We start from the raw sequence: 19,489 nt of genomic DNA, 5'->3' as shown, positions 1-19,489 counted from the left end.
TTTCCTGTTTAATGGAGAACATTTCCTACTTACCCGTGACGAGGGGGTGTCAACTGCTTTTTAAAGCCTTGTTGTACACAGAATTTCACCCTCATTTTACCCCACCTTCTAGAGTCAAGCATTTTATGTATGATGAGGACAGCTTGTTTGGCTTAGGTCAAGTGGGAGTCGAATGTTAGCAGCAGCAGCGTAATAGAGCCTTATATTCGATATTCAATTTAGTTAATGAAATGTATTCTACTACAAATCCTTAGTTTCTTTCTGTTTGCACATACAATGCAACATTTTTAAATATATATTTTTCTAAAAGCACATTGAAGATTAACCAGCTGTTTAGACCCATGAAAATAACTTACCCAGTTTTCTACTGCACCGAATAAAGGTTGTGCAAAAATAAGAATTTTCTTTCTTAATTTCAATTTATAAAATTAAGTCAGCTACCATTTAAATGAATCAGTGCTCTGTTTTTTTTTCTTTCAGAGGGTGAAAGACTCGATGCTAAAATGAAGAGACTAGAATCAAAATATGCTCCGCTACATTTGGTTCCTCTCATTGAAAGACTGGGAACGCCCCAGGTAATTAATCGTTCTCATTTGTATCAGAAATTCCTGAGCACTGGGAAGCCTGTCCTTTCACATGTGCTGACAGCTGTGTCACAACTTCAACCTGCACATTCAGCAATAAGATATTTTCCTATTTCCTTCACACAGTAGGATATTTTTTTTTCAGATCCATGGATTTGGTAAAGCTGTTAAAGCTCAGAAGTTTAAAACATTTGAGACTGGGGTGGAACGGACATGTTTTAGGGAAAATGCTAATTTGTATGTATGTTGCTATGTGATACCCTCTCGGTATAAAGGCCAGCTTAGAAGGTCCTAGTGCAAATTCAACCAAAAGCAATCCGTTTTCTTGTGCATGCGTATATCTGTATCTCTTTTAAAACAAACTGCTCCTCTCTCAGCCAGATGAGTAGAAACTCTTGGAAAATGAGCTGAGTTGAGCTTCCCTGAAAACATGGTGATCAATGAGAACGTTCTTGAACTGCCTTTACAGCTTCAGCACTATTTTCCTTTTCTCTCAGTGTGAGGGGTACATTAATTCCCCACTAACCGTGGCAATTTACAAGTGATCGAGGCGCCAATAGTAGAAACTAAGATTGCGGTGCTCTGGAGCAGACCGCAGGCTGCTTTCACTGTCATACGCGCTACAGCTCGGTAGGTGCCTGTTGTGCTGTAGGAGAGGGCTCTCCTTGTGATGGCACAAGCTGGGACAAGCCCCGACGGGCATTGCCATCTCTGGGTTTTGCCTGAGCCTGTTCGTGGAGCTTTCCCATCTCTAAGAGCCGCAGCTGAGGGCCATACGCAGGAGAGCGCAGGCAGGAGCTACAGCCTGTACTGGCAGCCGAGCGCCGAACTCTTTGGTTTTGCTTTCTGCCCCCGTCCAGGCAAAGAATTCTTTAAATTTTCCTGGGACTAGTCCAGGATTAGAATTGCCGCAGTTAGCGTTACTTGCTTTCAGGCCTGTCTGCTTGAAAAGGCTTTCAGGATTTTCTCTGAATGTTTTTTCCCACTGAACTGAACCCCAGGTTAGTGGCCTCTGACCTCACTTAAACTCAGGAGATATTTCTCCTAGAAGGAACCGAGTGAAACTGAAAAACGTGTTATTGTATTTCTTTTTAGATAAGTTCTCATAGTCAAGTGGCTTTTACCAGGATTTTGCACTTTCTTTCTCCCCGCCTTAGCAAATAGCAATCGCAAGGGAAGGGGACTTGCTGACCAAAGAACGCCTCTGCTGCGGCCTCTCCATGTTTGAGGTTATCCTGACGAGGATCCGCTCCTTCCTGGACGATCCCATCTGGCGCGGACCCCTGCCCAGCAACGGGGTGATGCACGTGGATGAGTGCGTGGAATTCCACCGCCTCTGGAGCGCCATGCAGTTCGTCTACTGCATCCCCGTGGGAACGCACGAGTTCACGGTGGAGTACGTACTGCCAGCTGCCCGCCATACTCCTGCCGGCAACAGGACATTGCTTGTCCTCCCTGTCACTGGGGTGGGGGGCCTTAGAATGGAGGCGTTTGTTTGCCCGTCTGCAAGAGCTTAGAGCGAAAACAAGGGAAAGGGCTGCGATCGCTGGGAGGGGCTCATCATGCCCGAACACAGATATTATTGTATCTTTAACAAAAATAACCCTCTATTTTAAGTATTGCTAGCGTATAATGGATGATCTCATGACTTGCAGGCCCTAGCATGCCTCCTTCAATAGCCGTCAGACCCCTGCGGGCACTGAACTTAAATAAAATAGCTGAACGTCGGTGGATGTATTTCTAACAAGTATATCCTTCTTTGAATTAAGAGCAAAAATGAGCACTTGGAAGTTAACATGATTAACAGGAATTAACCAGAAACTCTAGTTCTTGGTTGTGTTAATTTTGATAATATCCTTATTTTGAAAAACCGTTGAGCTGTAACGTGCTTTTCAGTGAGCAGTGGTGGAGGCAACAGCATCGGACCTAGGATGTTTGCTTCCTTGCTTGCCCGCAGCCCAAAGGAGCGGAGTGATGTTGAATTCCCACTTTATTGTTTCCTTTGGAAATGACATGTAATGCCACTGGAGTCTAATGGGGATTAAATGTTTCTGGAGGTATTCTGCCCTGTGTAAAATTTGGAGGGGGCTTCTATTTTTTTTGTTAAGCATCCACTTGCATCTCTGAAAAGAGAACTTAATTTACTAGAGATCTTGCAGTATTTCCTAGCTTAATGTCTTACGTACGCTAGAGTGCTGTATGCGTAGTTTAGTATAATGGCTGATTCACGAGCATTTATTGTGGATATATTTCTGAAGGTTTAGGTGAAACGTGCTTTATGCAGTGTGTTCCCTGTTCCAGGCAGTGCTTTGGAGACGGCTTGCACTGGGCTGGCTGTATGATCATCGTGCTTTTGGGACAGCAGCGTCGCTTTGATGTCTTGGATTTCTGCTACCACCTCTTGAAGGTCCAAAAGCATGATGGCAAAGACGAGGTCATAAAGAATGTGGTGAGTTGAAAACATCTGTTCTGCCTTCAGTGTAGTAATAAAGACGACAGTAAATCAGAGCTGCTTGTACTCGGGTGCAGTATAGATGTAGCAATCACTTTTTAGGCTGAAATGCTGAAAATGAGGGCACCAGAGTTCTTAGGAACAAAAGATCAAGGCATTAATACTGGAGTTTGAAGACTGGTCAGTGAGAATTCCGATTTCCTGACCATGTGGGATTTTCTTAAAGCTTTCCATCTCTCGTACGTGCATTCAGATTATGACAAGGCTGCTGTAAATTGCCCTTTTTTGTACAAAAAGCAGCAGTGTCGAAAATGAAAATGCAAAAATGCACCTTGGGTTTTCAGCCGTGTAAGGGAAACATTCGTAACATTGCTGGGAGAGGCGGGGTCACAGCATTTGCTGCTTCTGTGTCTAAGGCTTTTTATCTCCAAAGCTAAGTCCCGTGTGTCTGGTTTTTTTTTTTTTGACGTTTGCAGCCTTTGAAGAAAATGGTTGAGAGAATTCGCAAGTTCCAGATTCTGAATGATGAAATAATTGCTATTTTGGACAAGTATTTGAAGTCCGGCGATGGCGAGAGCACACCCGTGGAACACGTGCGCTGCTTCCAGCCGCCTATTCATCAGTCCCTTGCCAGCAACTAGGCTTCCCACCTAACGATACTTTTTGCACCTATTTAGGCTAAAAGTATGAGAAAGGAAAAAAAACCAAAACAACAAAACAAAAAACCAACCAGAAACCCCACCGACAGTTTTAAGGAGTACTCTCGTCTGCGTTTTTCAGTATGCCTGTGCCATTCCGGTGGTGCGCTGTCCTCTTCGGTCTCCCAAGCACAGTAACTGTATACAATCTATACTTATTTTTCTAGACTAAAATTTTATACACTTTGATTAAAAACCTGTGACTGTAAAAGATTTTGGAAATCTCTTTGCATTCCTGTACGGAGGTGGCCGTTTCAGACTGGACTGGCGTGATTTCCCCCCTGAAGCTATCACAGTAATAGCTGTGGAGGGTAGGAAACTGGGTTCTGTAGAAAAAAATTTTTAGAAATGAATTCCAAATTGTTTGTATTAGAGCATTAATTGCTTAATTAGCCTTTATTAAAAAAAAAAAAAACCCACAAAAAACAAAAACCCAACCAACAAACTCTGCTGGTGCTTTGTGAATAATTTTTCTCGTCAGTTGATTGTTTTTCCTCTTTGCAAAACTATTCTCTGGGATCAGTCATTATGGAAATGAAGGCTAATTAAGGTTGATTGTTTCGAAGTTATTTAACAAGGAGGTGTCTGACAGTATTCTGATGTTTTTAAAAGGCAGTAGTTTGATTGATTAGAATGGGGACTGTTTACTTTTTCCTAATGAGAGCTTCTAACACAATTTATATTTTGGTTGGCGATACGTACCTGTGTACCAAAATACGTTTACAAGCGATAAGGAATTCTTGTTTACAAGAATCTTGACTACGGTGATCAGGTGTAATCTGTCCCAGTACACAAGCTCTAACGATGTTAATCATGATTTACTTATGGAAAGTATTTGTTTAATTACACTAACTGTATTCTGCAAACACGGCATCAGTAAAATTGTTTGTAAAACTCTGCAGCTGTAAAACTTGAATTTTAAAGCAGCCTGTTCAGCCAGAAGTACTAACTCCTGCACGCTTACTGCAGGATCCTAACGGAGATTTTCAGTTGGCAATTAGGATCAACCCAAAACAAACGTGAGTTAAGACATCTGGAGGAGACCCAGACAGATAATTACATGTTTTACCCAGGATATGGATTTCTGGAGTTGTTATTTGGTTACTGTTTCTAACACCCACTGTGACACCAAGAACGCATCCCTTTGAGAACCTGTTTTTCTCCCTTCCCTCTTGCTGGTTCAAGGTTACAGCCCATCTTTTCTCCTGCTCGGCTCCTTTCAGATGTTTCACAGCAACAGAATCGCGTCCAGTAATGGGTAGAAACAAGCGTCTGACAGAGGAGATACGCAGGAGACGAGAAACGTGTAGGTACCGGGGTGGCTGGGAACTGGATTTTGAGGAAAGAAAAGAAATTAACTGTGAAATTCCATGGCAAAACAGAGGATAGAGATTTGCCAGCCAATCTATAAGCAGATTTCCACCACCACAGCTTTTCCCAGGATGCCTGTGCTCGAGAGCTGCCAGTCTGGAGCGCTCCCTGTTGTGGCGAGAGCGCACAGGAGGCTGCCCGCTGTGTGGGAGACAGCAGCAGGCAACGCTTGTGCTTTGTTACACCAGCTTGTTCCAGGATTTCTTTTACAAGATGCTTAACAGACAGTTTTCTTTAAGAAATGTTTCTTTTCTGTCCTTCACAGCACTGTGCAAAGATTTCTAGTCAACCAAATGGTATTCCCTGTGCTTCAGGCTTCAATTAAGGAAATTAATAACCTTCGTAATTTGAGATAATCATTGGTTTAGGGGTAAGTCTCACACCGAGGCTTTGCCTTGGCACTATGGTGGAGAAATGGCTAATTAATAAAGACCGATTTTTTTTGTTTAAGAACCATTTAAAAATAACTAATCATGGTGTGAGTAAAGTAAGTTCTAATTCTTACTAGTTAGCTGACATCAGCAAACAGAGTCATCTCTAACATCTTAAAACTATTAGCATTAATATGCATTACGCACTTTTTTCCCTTTAGCATGAGTTTAAGAGAATTCAGACATTAGGCCTATGAGATGTTTGCTTCACATTTTTCAAAGGTAGATTAGTGTTTTTTCGACAGGATTATTAGACTTGATGGGAGCTAAAACCTCTTCACCTGGTATAACTGCTTCTCCTACCTCTACGGAAAAAAGCAGCAAGGTGCACAAAAGGCCTAACGTTTTCATTTTTAATTATTTATCATCAAAACCCGGTGCGCCTGGAGGCCGAAGTGCCTATCACAACATCAAGTAACAGACTCCACCACGTGAAATTGTAACCTGCTCTTTGGATAGGCTGGTGCTTTGGTACCACAAGTGACAACCCGGTGTTCAGTGACTCCTCGGCAGTTTGACGACTTCCCCGCTGCTCCCCGTGACAGTCCTCTTTGTGCAAGCGTTAGACGACACGTTTCCGTGACTGAGCGCTGCTGACATGATGTCCCTTAAAATCAGGTAGAAGTTCAAATCCCATTCTTCAACCAGAATTTAAAGAACCGTTTTGCTGCTTGACTTCTTGGCCCCTCCTGCACGTATGACACGCTGAAGGAAGGCAGCAGAGTTAGTTACACTGGTGCGAACTGTTTTGCCCTAGTAGTAATCTTAAATTAGACTCTTGAACAGTAAGCACTAAAACTGACAACTTACAGCAGTAACTATCTGTCCCAAATAATATCTAACTTTCACAGCTATGGTAGAAATGGTCTTATAAAAATTGTATCACTAACTTTTATTTTCTGCTTTTGCAAACTTAAATTACCACTCCCCTCCCTCACCCCTTTTTTAAGCAACAATGTTATGTTCTAATTTTTTGGCCATTTTTTAAAACCTTAGTGTCACAGCCAGTAACCATGTTCCCGCAAACAAAACTGCAATTCTGTGTGTTCAGGCTGTACCAGGAAAAGCAGGGAGCAGCTACAGAGCCAGGGCAGGGCAGCAAACAGACCGGACCCGGCCTCTTTTACAAAAGAGGGAATAGCTTTTTTGCTGCTGTTAACAACTCAAATTCTTCCTCCTGCATAAACTGGCACTGCAGGAACTCCCGCCTCACCTACCCAAGCAGAGAAGCTCCTGCTTTGTTGCTGCCAGCCAGTTACTCTGATTTGGTACGGTTGGGGGTTTTTTTGATGTAAATCCTGCAGAGGTTGAAGTTTAACATACAGCTGTAGTTGAGCAGCAGCTTTAGCCTGCCTTGGTTGTAGCTTTCCCTTTTCTCTTTTCCAAACTGGGACAAGAGCACGCACTTACTGCAGCTCCTGACATTTACGGTCACTCCGTTCAGCCAGGGCACAAGTACAAAGGATCCAGGTTCACTGCAATCTTTTTACCACCAATGCAGAAATAAAGCGATTTATTTTTGATAAAATCATCATTAGTGCAATACATCTTAAACCAGAAGAATGAAATGAAAGTATTTACACATAACTTAAGCAACAAAACCGACTGTGGTCTGAGGTCATTTTAGTATTTTTTTAAAGTAAAAATAAGGCAAATAAAAACCCCTTCAGTGTTCTTTATCCAAACTAATTGAACATAAAAATTAACGATTGTCTACACATACTGTTAAAAAGTACATGAGTTTCCAGACAAGCTCAGACATTTCACAGCAGAAAAAAAAAAATTCCAGAGTTACAGAATCGTCTTTTCTTAAGTAACACGTAGATATTTTCAGAAGGCTGACAGACTTCCGTTTCTCCTGGCTGAGAGGCTCTCAGTGGATTGTATTTCACCCAGACAGGCAGAACTCTCTTCGTCATGATTAAAGCAGTCGTATGTGCTCAGCAAAGTGCCATTCGCTGCTCTCTCATCTTTCCGCAAAGAGAGGGGCAGATTTGCTAGGGTGAAATTAACATCTTTGAAGGCATGCAATAAAAAGATCCCCACAATAATCGTCAGGAAGCCACTGAAGGTGCCAATAATGTCATCGGCTGCCATATGTTGCCATTCCTTGAAAAGGATGGCAGAACAAGTTAAAACGGATGTCGTAAAGATTACATAGTATATTGGAGTCACTATCGAAGTGTTGAATATATCCAGAGCCCTGTTTAAATAGTTGATCTGCGTGCTCACACAGACAATAAGGCTTAGCAGCAGAATCCAAGACAAGGGATGTTTCAGCACTGGTTTTCCTGCAAAAAGTTCCTTTATAGCGATGCCCAAACCTTTTACACAGGAGACCGATAATGCTCCAATTACAGAGCAAATTGTTATGTACACGAGAATGTTGGTCTGTCCATGGCGAGGTCCCACCACAAATATTAGAATTAAAGACACAATGACAACAAGAGTTGCGAAGACCACAAAACCTGTGGTTGGGGGAAAAAAAATAAATCTTGTTATTTATGTACGCTAGCAAAAGCATCTTAGAGGTACCAAGAAAACACACATTAACACTGCTAAGCTTAAACAGAAGAGTTCAGGATGTTTCTCATTACTCCTCCAACATCAAAGTTAAAACCATTTTAGAGTGAGCTAGCTAAAACAAAGCATGAGACTCGGGCATGCTGTATTTTTACCATTCTACAGGATTAGATTGCCTCACGTGCTGACTCGCTGAGGTGTAGATGCCACTGGACACAGGCTCGTGTCTGAATGCTTTTTAGGGAGGTACGTTTTGGCAGGCTGCTGCATTCATCCGCAGATTTCCAATTATCAGGTAATTCCTTAAGATCAGTTTTTTCATCTCAGCGCTGGCTATTTCCTCATGTTTAAAATGGAACTTGGCTTTGCATATGCAGTATTTTGCAGATGTGTACCTGTGCGTGCCTTATCTTCCACGTAAGCATAGGAGCTAGTCTCCAGGGTTGCACTTCTCAGCAGACACCTACCACAGCACCTACTTTTTCATTTTAAGGATAGCTCAAATTTGGGCTTAGAGACTGACACATGTCCATTAAAATTTATAGAAGTTGTGTTTATCCAGCCGTGCTGCTGCATTTCGTTTAAACTGTCACCTTAGTGGTTCACATCAAGACGCTTTGTTCAAGGCCAGACAAGTTCACTGGCATCATGCAAACCCCCTATGGAATTATGTCACAGAATTCAAATCTCTACTTCATTTTGACAACACGAAGCAGACACGAGTTATCTTCCTGGAACCTGAAAGCAGCAGTAATGAAACTATAATAAAGAAATGGTGGCCTGCGTATGTGTCAAGCCAGCATTTTTCTTACCTGGATCACCTAGTTTGTGGGACATTTCATTCAAAGTTTCTACTTCCTCCTCTTGTGGAGCGTGAATTACCATCACAGTTGATCCCAGTATACTTAGCAAACACCCTATTTTTCCATGTAGATTAAGTTTTTCATTTAAAAAGAAGGATGACAGAATGGCACTAAGAATAAAAAAAAAATGCACCAGGAAACATGGAATTAGTAATATCTTCTTGATTTGCTCATCAACTTACAGGTTGCTTTGACCGTAGAGGTCACTAGCATACAGAGTGTGCAGCTTTTGGTGAACGGGAACACTATGAATGTCCATACGTCAGTTATGGTAATCTACTAATTGAGCATTTCCTTAAAATAGCTACATAGCTCGTTTTCTATCTCAAGATACTTGTTATGGACAGAACTACTGTTAATATTTGTCATCTTTCCCCAGAATGCCTTTTCTTGTGCTGCCTCCCCAAAAAAATCAGTATCTAAGCACTTGTAAAAGTTATTTTAAAAGACAAAAATCTGAACTGTAGTTAAGAATTAAAATACTACTGTGTTGTATACGACATGTTTTTGAAATGCTGAAGGTGACAGCTTTTCACAGATCAAGGTGTAGATGCATTGCTAGGACCCTTTTAGAGCACAGTCACTTCACATTTGGAGAAACTTAAAGTTACTGCTGATGTTTATAAGCACACTTTATGTGTAGTTAAGAGCAAACCACATTTATCACAGCATAATTCAGTGACACATTTCTCAATAAATATTTTACTTCTCTCTCCGAAGTCACACCGCTGGTAGTGTTTCTTACCTTACAAGAACACTGAGAGCTCCTAAAGGAGTCACTAACGTAGCTGGTGCAAAAGCATAGGCAGCAAAGTTAGCTACTTCGCCAGCTCCCACTGCAGAGTAATAATAAAAAAGGAGTTAGGATGCCTTACGCAACAAACTTGTGAGTCAGTGCAAGTGTTCTTGCAGACACAAACATGCAGTAAGGGAACAATGGAAAATTCTAATTATAGAGTTCAGCGAACAGTACTACTAGCAGAACACCCCGTACCCCCGGCCCTGATATTATATTTTAAAACCGGGCCAGGGGACTACAACAGGTATTAAAATTAATTCAGCCAAATTAGAAAGTGTTTTATTTTGGTGTCTGTGTTGTAGCTCCCCAGCCTGCAAACCTGAGTCATGAACTTCTGCATGGAGAAATCTGCAATAGCAGGATACAGGGCAATGCATACATTAAGCCACAGTTACCTGAACACAGCCAGAGAGTACAGAGTTTAAGGAATTAAACTTCAGGAAATGGACATCACCCCAAAATATGCTTCCCTCTAAAGAAACCTGTATATCTAAGCACTTCTCTGCTAAGACAAAAGCCAGAATGCATATGCTAGCAAAGAGATACAGGAAGACAAACATCTACCTAGTTCCACTGCCCAAAGAGGGCAATTAAATTAATGAAAGGACTTCTGGTGTCAGAGAAGTTTTATTAGAATCGTTAAGCTACACCCATCAAATCACCAGACAGCATCACCGTACCTTGTTGAATCCCCACCTTGCTCCTTTTTTGTAACCATTGCTGCCATCGGTGGCATAGTTATTTACTGAAATTATATAATGCAGATTGTATTTTATACTAACTTAAATACATTTTTGATACTTACTTGAAAGAAGTCCAGCCCACCACAGCCACTCCTTAAGGTATGCATGACCCCCTTGACCTAAAATTGAAAGAATGTTTGCTATATACAAACATATTAACATTAAAAACATGTATCAACAAACAGTAAGCCCTGTCATTGATAACATCGCCATAACATAAAATCATTTTTGCAGTCCATGCCCTTAATAATATGGACAGCCTTTTCATACTTAGGCTTTATAGTTAAAGGGGTTGAAATAAAATCTTCAAATTTCTGATATGCATATGCCTCCTACAGCCTACTTGGAAAACAAGTTACTTTATTTCTTTTGTATTAGAAATGGCACTGATGACCATATCTGCATGACCCGGAAAAACAGTTCTTTCAATTCATTGTAATGACATGAAAAGCCAAGTTAGATGCCTCTTACAAGAGTGCCACTTTGTGGAAATCCTGTGTGGCTTCTGGGGTTGATTACACATACTAACGTGTGAAATGTAGTCACAATTTCCCATTCCAAACCAGGGAGCATGAATTGCGTATCTCAAGATCAACCATCTTTTAGAAGCAGAGATGACAGGTACTGAATGAAAAATACTTAGATTCAGCCTTCTGAATAATCTGAGAATGCTGCAACCATCTAATCTAAATCTACCCTCTTTCGGTTTCAAACTATCGCCTCTTGTCCTGTCACTACAGACCCTGGTAAAAAGTCTCTCTCTGTCTTTCCTATAAGCTGCCTTTACGTACTGAAAGGCCGCAATAAGGCCTGCCCAGGGCCGTCCCTTCTCCAGGCTGAACAACCCCAACTCTCTCAGCCTGTCCTCGTAGCAGAGGTACTCCAGGCCCCTGGTCATCTTTGTGGCCCTCCTCTGAACTCGCTCCAACAGGTCCATGTCCTTCTTATGTTGGGGGCCCCAGAGCTGGACACAGTACTCCAGGTGGGGTCTCACCAGAGCGGAGTAGAGGGGCAGAATCACCTCCCTCGACCTGCTGGCCATGCTGCTTGTGATGCAGCCCAGGATACGGCTGGCTTTCTGGGCTGTGAGCACACGTTGCCAGCTCATGTCCAATTCTTCATCCACCACTACCCCCAAATCCTTCTCAGGGCTGCTCTCAATCCCTCCATCCCCCAGCCTGTATTCATACCGGGGGTTGCCCTGACCCAGGTGCAGGATCTTGCACTAGACCTTGTTGAATTTCATGAGGTTCAGAGAGGCCCACTCCTCAAGCCTGTCCAGGTCCCTCTGGATGGCATCCCATTCCTCAGGTGTGTCAACCACACCACTCAGCTTGGTGTTGTCTGCAAGCTTGCTGAGCGTACACTCGATGTCACGGTCTACGTCATTGATGAAGGCATTAAATAGTATTGGTTCCAGCATGAATCCTTGAGGAACACTACTCGTTACATGTGATTATTGCATGTGATTTTTAGTTTTCCAAAAGTCTCCTGACACTCAAACGCAGTTAACATTCTCCTAAAGTCACTCTTTCAGGGGCACAGATTTAGTTAAGAATGCTGGTTCCAACTTCGATTTGTAAGTAGAATTCAGACTTAGCTGACATGCGAAGGAATCCTTCAACAAGTGTCCCTAGAGGGCATTACATGCAAATTAAATAGTGTGTATCCCACACAGAGTTAGGTGTATCTGACCCAGAGGAAAAAAACACATGATCTCTATGTTTTAGGTTACATATGCCTGAAACAAACAAAAAAGTCAAACAAGTTTAGTAATATTCTGTTAAACAGCAAAACTTAAGTGTCAGCAAATTTCTTAAACGTGTATTTACCTGCTCTCATGGAGCCTTTCCTAGCTAACCGGAGAAGGCCTTTCTTTTTCAGGATGAAACTTCCTCCAATGAAAATGCTGGAACTCATAGCCAACACCAGACCAATACAGAAGTCATATTTCCCACGAGTTTGGCTCATCTCGTAAACTACTAAAGACTGTCACATTGATCAATGAACAGCAGAACTTCTGTTACTCAACACAAGATGACGCAACACTGAAACCTGAGCAAAATAAACACATCAGAATTAAAGCAGTACTATATAAGAAAATCTCAACAGCTTATGTGACTGGTTCTGCTGTGAGTGTTTAAGCAAACAAACAAACAAACAAAGGCAATCTTTGAAGCACGTGTAAGCTTGAACCACAGATGAGTAACTAATGAGTCTGAACACACAGAAAAAGGGGCTTCAGACCCAGCATATAAAAAAGTGAAACCTGAACAAATCAAAGTTCTTTGAAAAAAGTTAAGGATAATTTAAAGGCTTGTGATTTATTTTTCTTTTCAGTAAGTACACAGACCTATGTCTGGCACACCATATAACTGACGATACTGATCAAACAATTACTTACATTGAAATCAGTTTGTAAGAGAGTTTGAGAACAGCCACAGCATTTCTTCCATATAAACTCACTAGAAAAATGAAAAAGAAGATTAGAATGGGTGTTTAATCATATAGTAATTTCCCTAACACAAACAAGCTTGAGATGTACGCATGTGCACTTATCCTGTAACAAACACAGAAATCCGGAACACGAAATAAGGCATCTGTTTGTTGATGTATTTTTCAAAGAACTCCCCATACCTATACGAAGCATCTTTTCAGGTCAGCTACAGTAACTATCGAGAGTTTAGAGTTTACACTCTTTCACTGCTAAGACTCCAACTTTCCTTAGGTAAGACTTTCAACAACAGCTTAGCAGAAGACAGCAAGTTTTAGGCTAGAAATCAGGATTTTACATATTCAACCTCCAGCTGAAAATTTATTTCAGTGCATCTTTTCTCCTGTTACACGCTGCAATGAGGATATCCTGGACTCCATCTAACACATAAGATTTTGAATTTAAGGTTATCTCCATAAATAACTTCTAAACTGAAGGAAAAAAAAAGCTCAAAGTACTGTCAAGGTGATTAACCTCTCTATAGTATGACGGGAAATGAAAACTATTTTTAGGCTTTGATTTCAAGACAACTGATAATTATGACAGCATAGAGAACTGTTCTAAAGGAAGAAAACATCTATAGATAAAACAATTTAGTTCCCTAAGCAATTATTTTCCACATACTGAGAAGCATGGTATATGACGTAAGTTGCATTAACAACCTTCTCATCTAAAAGGAAAAGGAGAGGCAAAGAAAAGGGGGTGGAAACATTTCTACTTTAGTGCTTATTAGAAGCTGAACACTGAGATATAGCAGGAGGCTCCTCAAGCAGGAGTACAACGCTGGTGTGAAGACACTGCGATACCTAGCACCCTCTTGCATGCCCAGGCTCCAGCAGAGGTGGATGCGCCCACTGGGAGTCCAGGACTAGATAAAATCATATTCCTGTCAGCCACGCCAGTTCACAGTTCCGATTCCTGCACTTGTTTCTTCAAAATCTGTTTTCTTCCAATACTACCCTTCCCTGTACATTCTTCCTTCCAACTATGATTAATTCGCTACACCCCTAGGAAAAACCTAGCAGAGCGCTCCAGGTAGGTTAATGTTAACACTGAACGCAGATCCTCTTACTTGCTGTGAAAAAGCATAGGAAAACAGTCCCATCTAATAAGCACGCAACATGGCACTGTTCAAAGTGCTGCAAGATCCACAGCTCAAAATTCTCAAACCCTCTTCTCTTAATCCTCGCATAGTAACAACAAATAAACAACAAAAATGCAAATGTTCAGAGATGAGCCTTTTGAAGGCTCATTATACATACCAATTTTGTTCCAAAATCCAGAGGCATTCACTTCTTAAGTATTTCAATGTTAGGTTTCTAAAATATAAGTTAAAAATAACATTAATTGGCATTTTAAGAATTCAGCTAAAAAATTATGTCCATCATTTCCCGTTAATTTCATTTTCATACATGACACACAAGACCATATATTGTCTCATCTGTGCTTTAAAAAGGGACAGGATATTTGTTTTTAAAACACTTGAATAACAAAGTAGTGTAATTTTAAATTTCATCTTCCTTAGGTATGTTATAGTTATTTCATCCCTTTGGTTTTCACTTTACTAATCAAAGAAACTAGTCTGCAATCTAAGCTATTCTTTGCAAGGTAACACGCTAAAGTTTAACGGAAATACTACCTCGTCCTTTCGGTTTTTTTCTGCAATTTAAGTGCTAAGGCACTTTTATTACAAAAACTAATATAAAGTTTTAATTATAGGCTTTGGTATGGTGAGTTTTCAGAGGACGGTTATATACAGAACTCTGGGGTGGCGGGGAGTATCAAAACAGAAATACTCTCAGTAAGCTTATTAAAATCCCCCAAACATAGCTAACTCTTTAATCCAAGTCTTCCTCAGTTATGTTCTGAACATATGTTTTAAACATAGGTATAGGGAGAACACTGAAGGGACAGATGTAACATAGCATTAAGATAAAAGAGCTGCTGGTTCAAAACTTAGTCACGTCCATCTTTAAAACACCAAGAGGCACGCATAGAGTACCCAAAGATTCTGTATACATTATTTAGGAAGAGAACCTTCAATTTTACACTGTAAGTCTGCCCCAATACAGATATAGTTTTCCAGCTCTGTCAAAGTTAAATGAGCGTGCAAACTTGTACACATAATTATTTACATATTACATATGCAAGTTAAAAAAAAATTATGTTGTATATATGCATATATATAATATAATGTTAGAGGCACTTAGCACAAGTAATCAGAAAGCAAAACATATATTAACAGTTCTAAAGTTGCCTATTTTAAAAGTTTTAGTTAAACTTATCCTTTATAGCAGATTTCTATTGATAAAGTAAAACTAACAAGCATTCCATCTTAAGAAACTGGCCACACTAAACTTTTTTGTACATCTTATTCTTTGTGTTTGCTATTTGTAGTTACTCTCTCTTCTAGAAGAAGAATGCTCTTCAATTAAAACATTTTCACATAAAACTAAAAAGTAACTTCACTAAAACAGAGTGTTATTTATTACCTAAACACAAACTACAGCTTTAGAAGTAACACTGTATTGACTGTGTTTCCTGGAAGTGTATCAAAACAGACCAGAGCCGATGACATGACTTGCTTCATCCTTGCTGTACCTGCTACCCTAGCTCCATGCTCAGTAGGGTGAGTCACCAGCACAGGTTCACTGAAGTTCTACCTTTAGGATTTAAGATAGCCGGTTTCAAATTTAAGATAACCCAGTAAATTGAAGTCCAATCTAGACATTAGTCACTGTTTTTCCTTTGACGTGACTGATAATCTGTTATAGCCTGCATTGTATTTGCTGGGATTTTATCCTGGGAATTAGTAACTTTAACAAAACCAGAACCGGTGTGACACTAAAATCCACATATAATGATCCTGATGAAAAGTTATGCAATAATTTCCTATCAACTCATTTTTTAAGTTGGAAGGGAAAAAAAAGCTAACTGTATACAGTGAGACACATCAAAAGCATTCATAAAGAACCACGGTGACTTATGTTTATTATACTTTCATTAAAAATAATGTTTGCATTACGTTTTTCATATTTATAATGACGTTTTCATTAAAAATAACGTTGCAGGAAAACGGAGAAAGTTGACTGGTTGAAAAAGAAAAGATCAGAAAAAAACAAATCAGGGACTAAAGAGTCAAACCCAGCCTATATCTTCACAGCATAAGAATGAACACAAATCATCATTCTGAACTACAGTGCAAAGCTAACATTATTTTTTTTTCCCCCTCAAACTAAAGCACTGCCAGGGCCCTGAAGTTCTGCCGAAGCTGATCTGGAACCAAGCTGCACAGCCCTCAGCCCCAGCTGAACTCACTCCTGAGCCAAACGGAAGACAAACTGGTTTAGCTCCCCGATTAACAACACACACACGCTCCGTGAAGAAGCACAACAGCTCCGGAGCTCTGGCAGAACTCACATACCGTAACTCGCCAGTTCTGCCCAGCCGGAGCGCCTATCAAACACCCAGATTTTTATGTTTTCACCTTGGTCTTCTGAGCCCAAGCCACTGCAAGTTTCCCCGCTACGCGGAAACCAATCCGGCCAAGGTCTCCGTGGCCTTCTGCAAGCAGCTTCAAACGGCCGCAGCCCTGACAGCCAGGCAGCCCCCGCCGCCCGCCCGGAGGCGGCACGGCTCGCCCCGGCCTGCCCGCTCCTCTCCCGCGGCGCCCAAGGCCCCGCACCTTGCGCGGCTCAGGGAGAGGGAACGAGGCGGGGAAGGAAGGAAGGGAGACACCTGGCACCGGTGGCATCAGGAGGCAGACGGCGACCGGGAACAGCCGGGAGTCCCTGGGCGGCGAGGCCGGCCCGGAGCCATGGGCAGGGCCGCTCCCGGCGGCGGGGGCCTCTCTCCGGCCAGGCGGCCGCACGCACCACCTCCCCTCCGCCGCCAACGGCCCGATCGCCCCCAATCGCCGCCTCCCCTCCTCACTCCGCCCTCCGAGGGGCCGGCCGGGCCCGCCACCGCCCCCGCCTCCCAGCCAGCCCCCGCCACCGTCCGGGCCCCGTCCCCGGTTACCTGCGCTCACCGCCCCTCACATCCCCGCCGGGAGCGGCACCGCCGCCCCCGCGCGCGGACAAAGAGGAGGAGAGGGGGGAGGGGGAGGCCGGAGCGGGCGCTCCACCGCCATGAGGGAAGGGGACGGGTGACCGGCGGCGGGCAGCGGCAGGCAAGAGGGCAATCGGCGTCCCGGGCCCGGCCGCCCCCCCCGCGCTGGTTCCGGCAGCGCCCGCCGGAAGGGGCGCGGCCCGCCGCAGAGCGAGGCGGTAGAGGGCGCCCCGCCCGCCGCGGGTCACGTGCCCCTGCCTCTCCGCCGCCGTTAACGGCCGGTAACCGCCTCCCCGCGGCGCCCCCCAGCGGCCCGCCTGGGCACCGCCGGGCTCCGGGACGGGGGTAAACGCTCGTTGTGGAAACGGCTCCGCCTTACTCAGCGCTTGCTTCGGCCCTCACTGTGCCCTGTCACGGATGGCGGGCGGCGCCTCAGGGCGACCCGCTTTCCGGCAGCCGGCCTCCCTCGTACCCCAGGTACGGCCGGCAACCCCCCCCCCTCCAGTTTTTACCGGGTAAGTACCCATAGCCATGACAGTTTAAAGGAGCTAAAGGAATCAATGAGCTTGTGATCATGCCAAATTCTGGAAGCACATACATGTATATATTCCCGAGTTAAAATAATACTGAAGAGAACAAACACCTGAAAATATTAACTTGACTAATTTAAGCATTACAGACTTTTTGTGGGACTTAAGTCATAATCTGTTAGTCCTCCTCTTCATGTTTCTTCAATTGCTAGTTCCACTTAACACGCTATCATCTGTTTACACAAAATACAAATTTTTTAGTGCTCTCAATTTGGCACAATAAATGAAGAGATTTCTCCTTAATGAGAAGGCAAAGAGATGTGTCTTCTCCTGTGAGGACAGGCTGAGAGAGCTGGGGTTGTTCAGCCTGGAGAAGAGAAGGCTCCGGGGAGACCTTGGAGTCTTCATCAGGGAGTGTAACGATAGGACAAGGGGTAACAGTTTTAAACTGAAAGAGGGGAGATTTAGGTTAGATATCAGGAAGAAATTCTTAACTCTCAGGGTGGTGAGGCACTGGAACAGGTTGCCCAGGGAAGTTGTGGCTGCCCCATCCCTGGAAGTGTTCAAGGCCAGGCTGGATGGGGCTTTGAGCAGCCTGGTCTAGTGGGAGGTGTCCCTGCCCGTGGCAGGGGGGTTGGAACTGGATGACCTTTAAGATCCCTTCCAACTGAACCATTCTATGATTACCTCTTTAGTTTAAAGCCAGGGGTTATGATCAGTAACAGAAAATACTCAAAGTTTATCTCTCAATAATTTGCAACAGCATGGTATTTCAGGCATGTTTGCAGAGTATTTGGAAAGAACTCCAAATACCAGCACGGTGGTAACCTGCCTAACCCATTCTTGTGGAGTAGCTCAGCAGCACAAGCCATCTTTGTGCTCAAAGAATTTCACAAGAGAGGTCAGGCAGTGTACGTACTTTTGCAAGTCAATGGACAGGATTTTTTAGGGCACAGTATCTACTACGTGTATAAACATCTCATAAGCTTTAAAAAGGACAAAGCAAAAATGCCACCCACACAGCCTCGTGAAACATTACCGGGTTAGCAGGTAGTCTAGCTTGTGTTACACACCAACGGACCCTTGTGCAGTGATTTTCAACTGCGTACAGGCAGTGAAGGGGTTGCGATGAAAGCCACCATGTGCCGGCTACCCAGAGACGCTCTCTGGTACATGGTCCCTGGGTGGAATGGTGCCAGCTGGCAGTTTTAAAGGAACCCACCAGGGTGGTGAATCCAGCGAGCTCTGTACCTGGCAGAAAAATCGATCAGGGAATCAGGCAGCTGTAACAAAGTCTCTGGTGGGCACGCCCCTGTTGCATTTGTTTGAGTGGTGATTTTGGCAGTGTTAGGGTGATGGTTGGACTCGATGATCTTAAAGGTCCCTTCCAACCTAGACAACTCTATGATTCAACGCAGACAGCTGAGCACAACAAAGAAGCCATGTCTGCAAGTATACTCATACAACAGTTGTGCTGTCCCTTACAAGGGATTTAAGACACTCTGCTTAAGATATTAAACTAAACATCAGAAAAAAATCAATGGGACTTTCCCCCCCCCCCATATTTTAGTCTTTAACACTCTTCCCATACGAACTGTGTGTGTGAGATACATATGCTCAGGATTGTTTATATCCCAGACTTTCAATAATGGTGGCATAAATGGCATACTTGATTTTACCACAACGCTGCCATAGAGGCCTAACTCCAGAGATGCACAAGAAGAAAATAGAGAGTTGAATTTTCCTGCTAAAAATGTGTTCTCAAAATACATACTCCTTATCCTATTTACTTAAAGATCAGAGATGCTGCATGTAGAAAGAAAAGCCTCTCTAGTTTTCTGGTCTATCTTGTATGTTGCATTAATATCATCAACACCTTTAAAAATAAAATTGCAGTGACATACCCTGTAAAGAATCCATGCCAATCTTTTCCACTGCGTACAACATTTTA

The 19,489-nt window shown here is 42.9% G+C and overlaps 2 protein-coding genes across 8 annotated transcripts in view; one reads left to right on the top strand and one right to left on the bottom strand.

Annotated features, from left to right (window-relative positions):
- The window catches only part of CYFIP1 (cytoplasmic FMR1 interacting protein 1), an 87,388-nt gene extending 77,627 nt beyond the window's left edge, over positions 1-9,761 (top strand). For all 3 annotated transcript variants that reach the window (XM_054190453.1, XM_054190443.1, XM_054190462.1), the window contains 4 exons: positions 481-575; positions 1,742-1,980; positions 2,886-3,033; positions 3,513-9,761. In XM_054190453.1, the coding sequence (XP_054046428.1) occupies positions 481-575; positions 1,742-1,980; positions 2,886-3,033; positions 3,513-3,677 (647 nt within the window). In that variant the 3' untranslated portion in view covers positions 3,678-9,761. The remainder of the gene's footprint in view (positions 1-480; positions 576-1,741; positions 1,981-2,885; positions 3,034-3,512) is intronic.
- Positions 7,018-17,193, bottom strand: NIPA2 (NIPA magnesium transporter 2). Of its 5 annotated transcripts, XM_054190507.1 has the most exons (9): positions 16,979-17,193; positions 15,451-15,621; positions 14,221-14,277; positions 12,869-12,929; positions 12,297-12,519; positions 10,527-10,583; positions 9,668-9,758; positions 8,872-9,032; positions 7,018-8,004 (listed from the first exon to the last, which is right to left on the bottom strand). In XM_054190507.1, the coding sequence occupies exons 5-9, from the start codon at positions 12,433-12,435 to the stop codon at positions 7,367-7,369; spliced, it is 1,086 nt and encodes a 361-aa protein (XP_054046482.1). In that variant the 5' UTR covers positions 12,436-12,519; positions 12,869-12,929; positions 14,221-14,277; positions 15,451-15,621; positions 16,979-17,193; the 3' UTR covers positions 7,018-7,366. The 5 variants fall into 5 exon arrangements, with proteins under 5 accessions (XP_054046482.1, XP_054046447.1, XP_054046462.1 ...); XM_054190472.1 differs by lacking the exon at positions 15,451-15,621; XM_054190487.1 differs by lacking the exons at positions 15,451-15,621; positions 16,979-17,193 and adding an exon at positions 16,697-16,852.
- Between the last annotated feature and the right edge of the window lie 2,296 nt (positions 17,194-19,489).

This window comes from Rissa tridactyla, chromosome 1, assembly GCF_028500815.1.
Source record: "Rissa tridactyla isolate bRisTri1 chromosome 1, bRisTri1.patW.cur.20221130, whole genome shotgun sequence".
Lineage (NCBI taxonomy): Eukaryota > Metazoa > Chordata > Aves > Charadriiformes > Laridae > Rissa > Rissa tridactyla.
This window is presented reverse-complemented; position numbering and strand designations above follow the sequence as displayed.

What these genes read in the sequence shown, in the direction of transcription:
- NIPA2 (XM_054190507.1), bottom strand. Translation starts at nt 12,435, where the DNA reads ATGAGCCAAACTCGTGGGAAATATGACTTCTGTATTGGTCTGGTGTTG. An exon ending in GAAAGGCTCCATGAGAGCAG is followed by an intron (nt 10,584 to 12,296) that starts GTAAATACACGT and finishes TTTCAATTTTAG; the next exon opens with GTCAAGGGGGTCATGCATAC. An exon ending in CCACAAACTAGGTGATCCAG is followed by an intron (nt 8,005 to 8,871) that starts GTAAGAAAAATG and finishes CCCCAACCACAG; the next exon opens with GTTTTGTGGTCTTCGCAACT.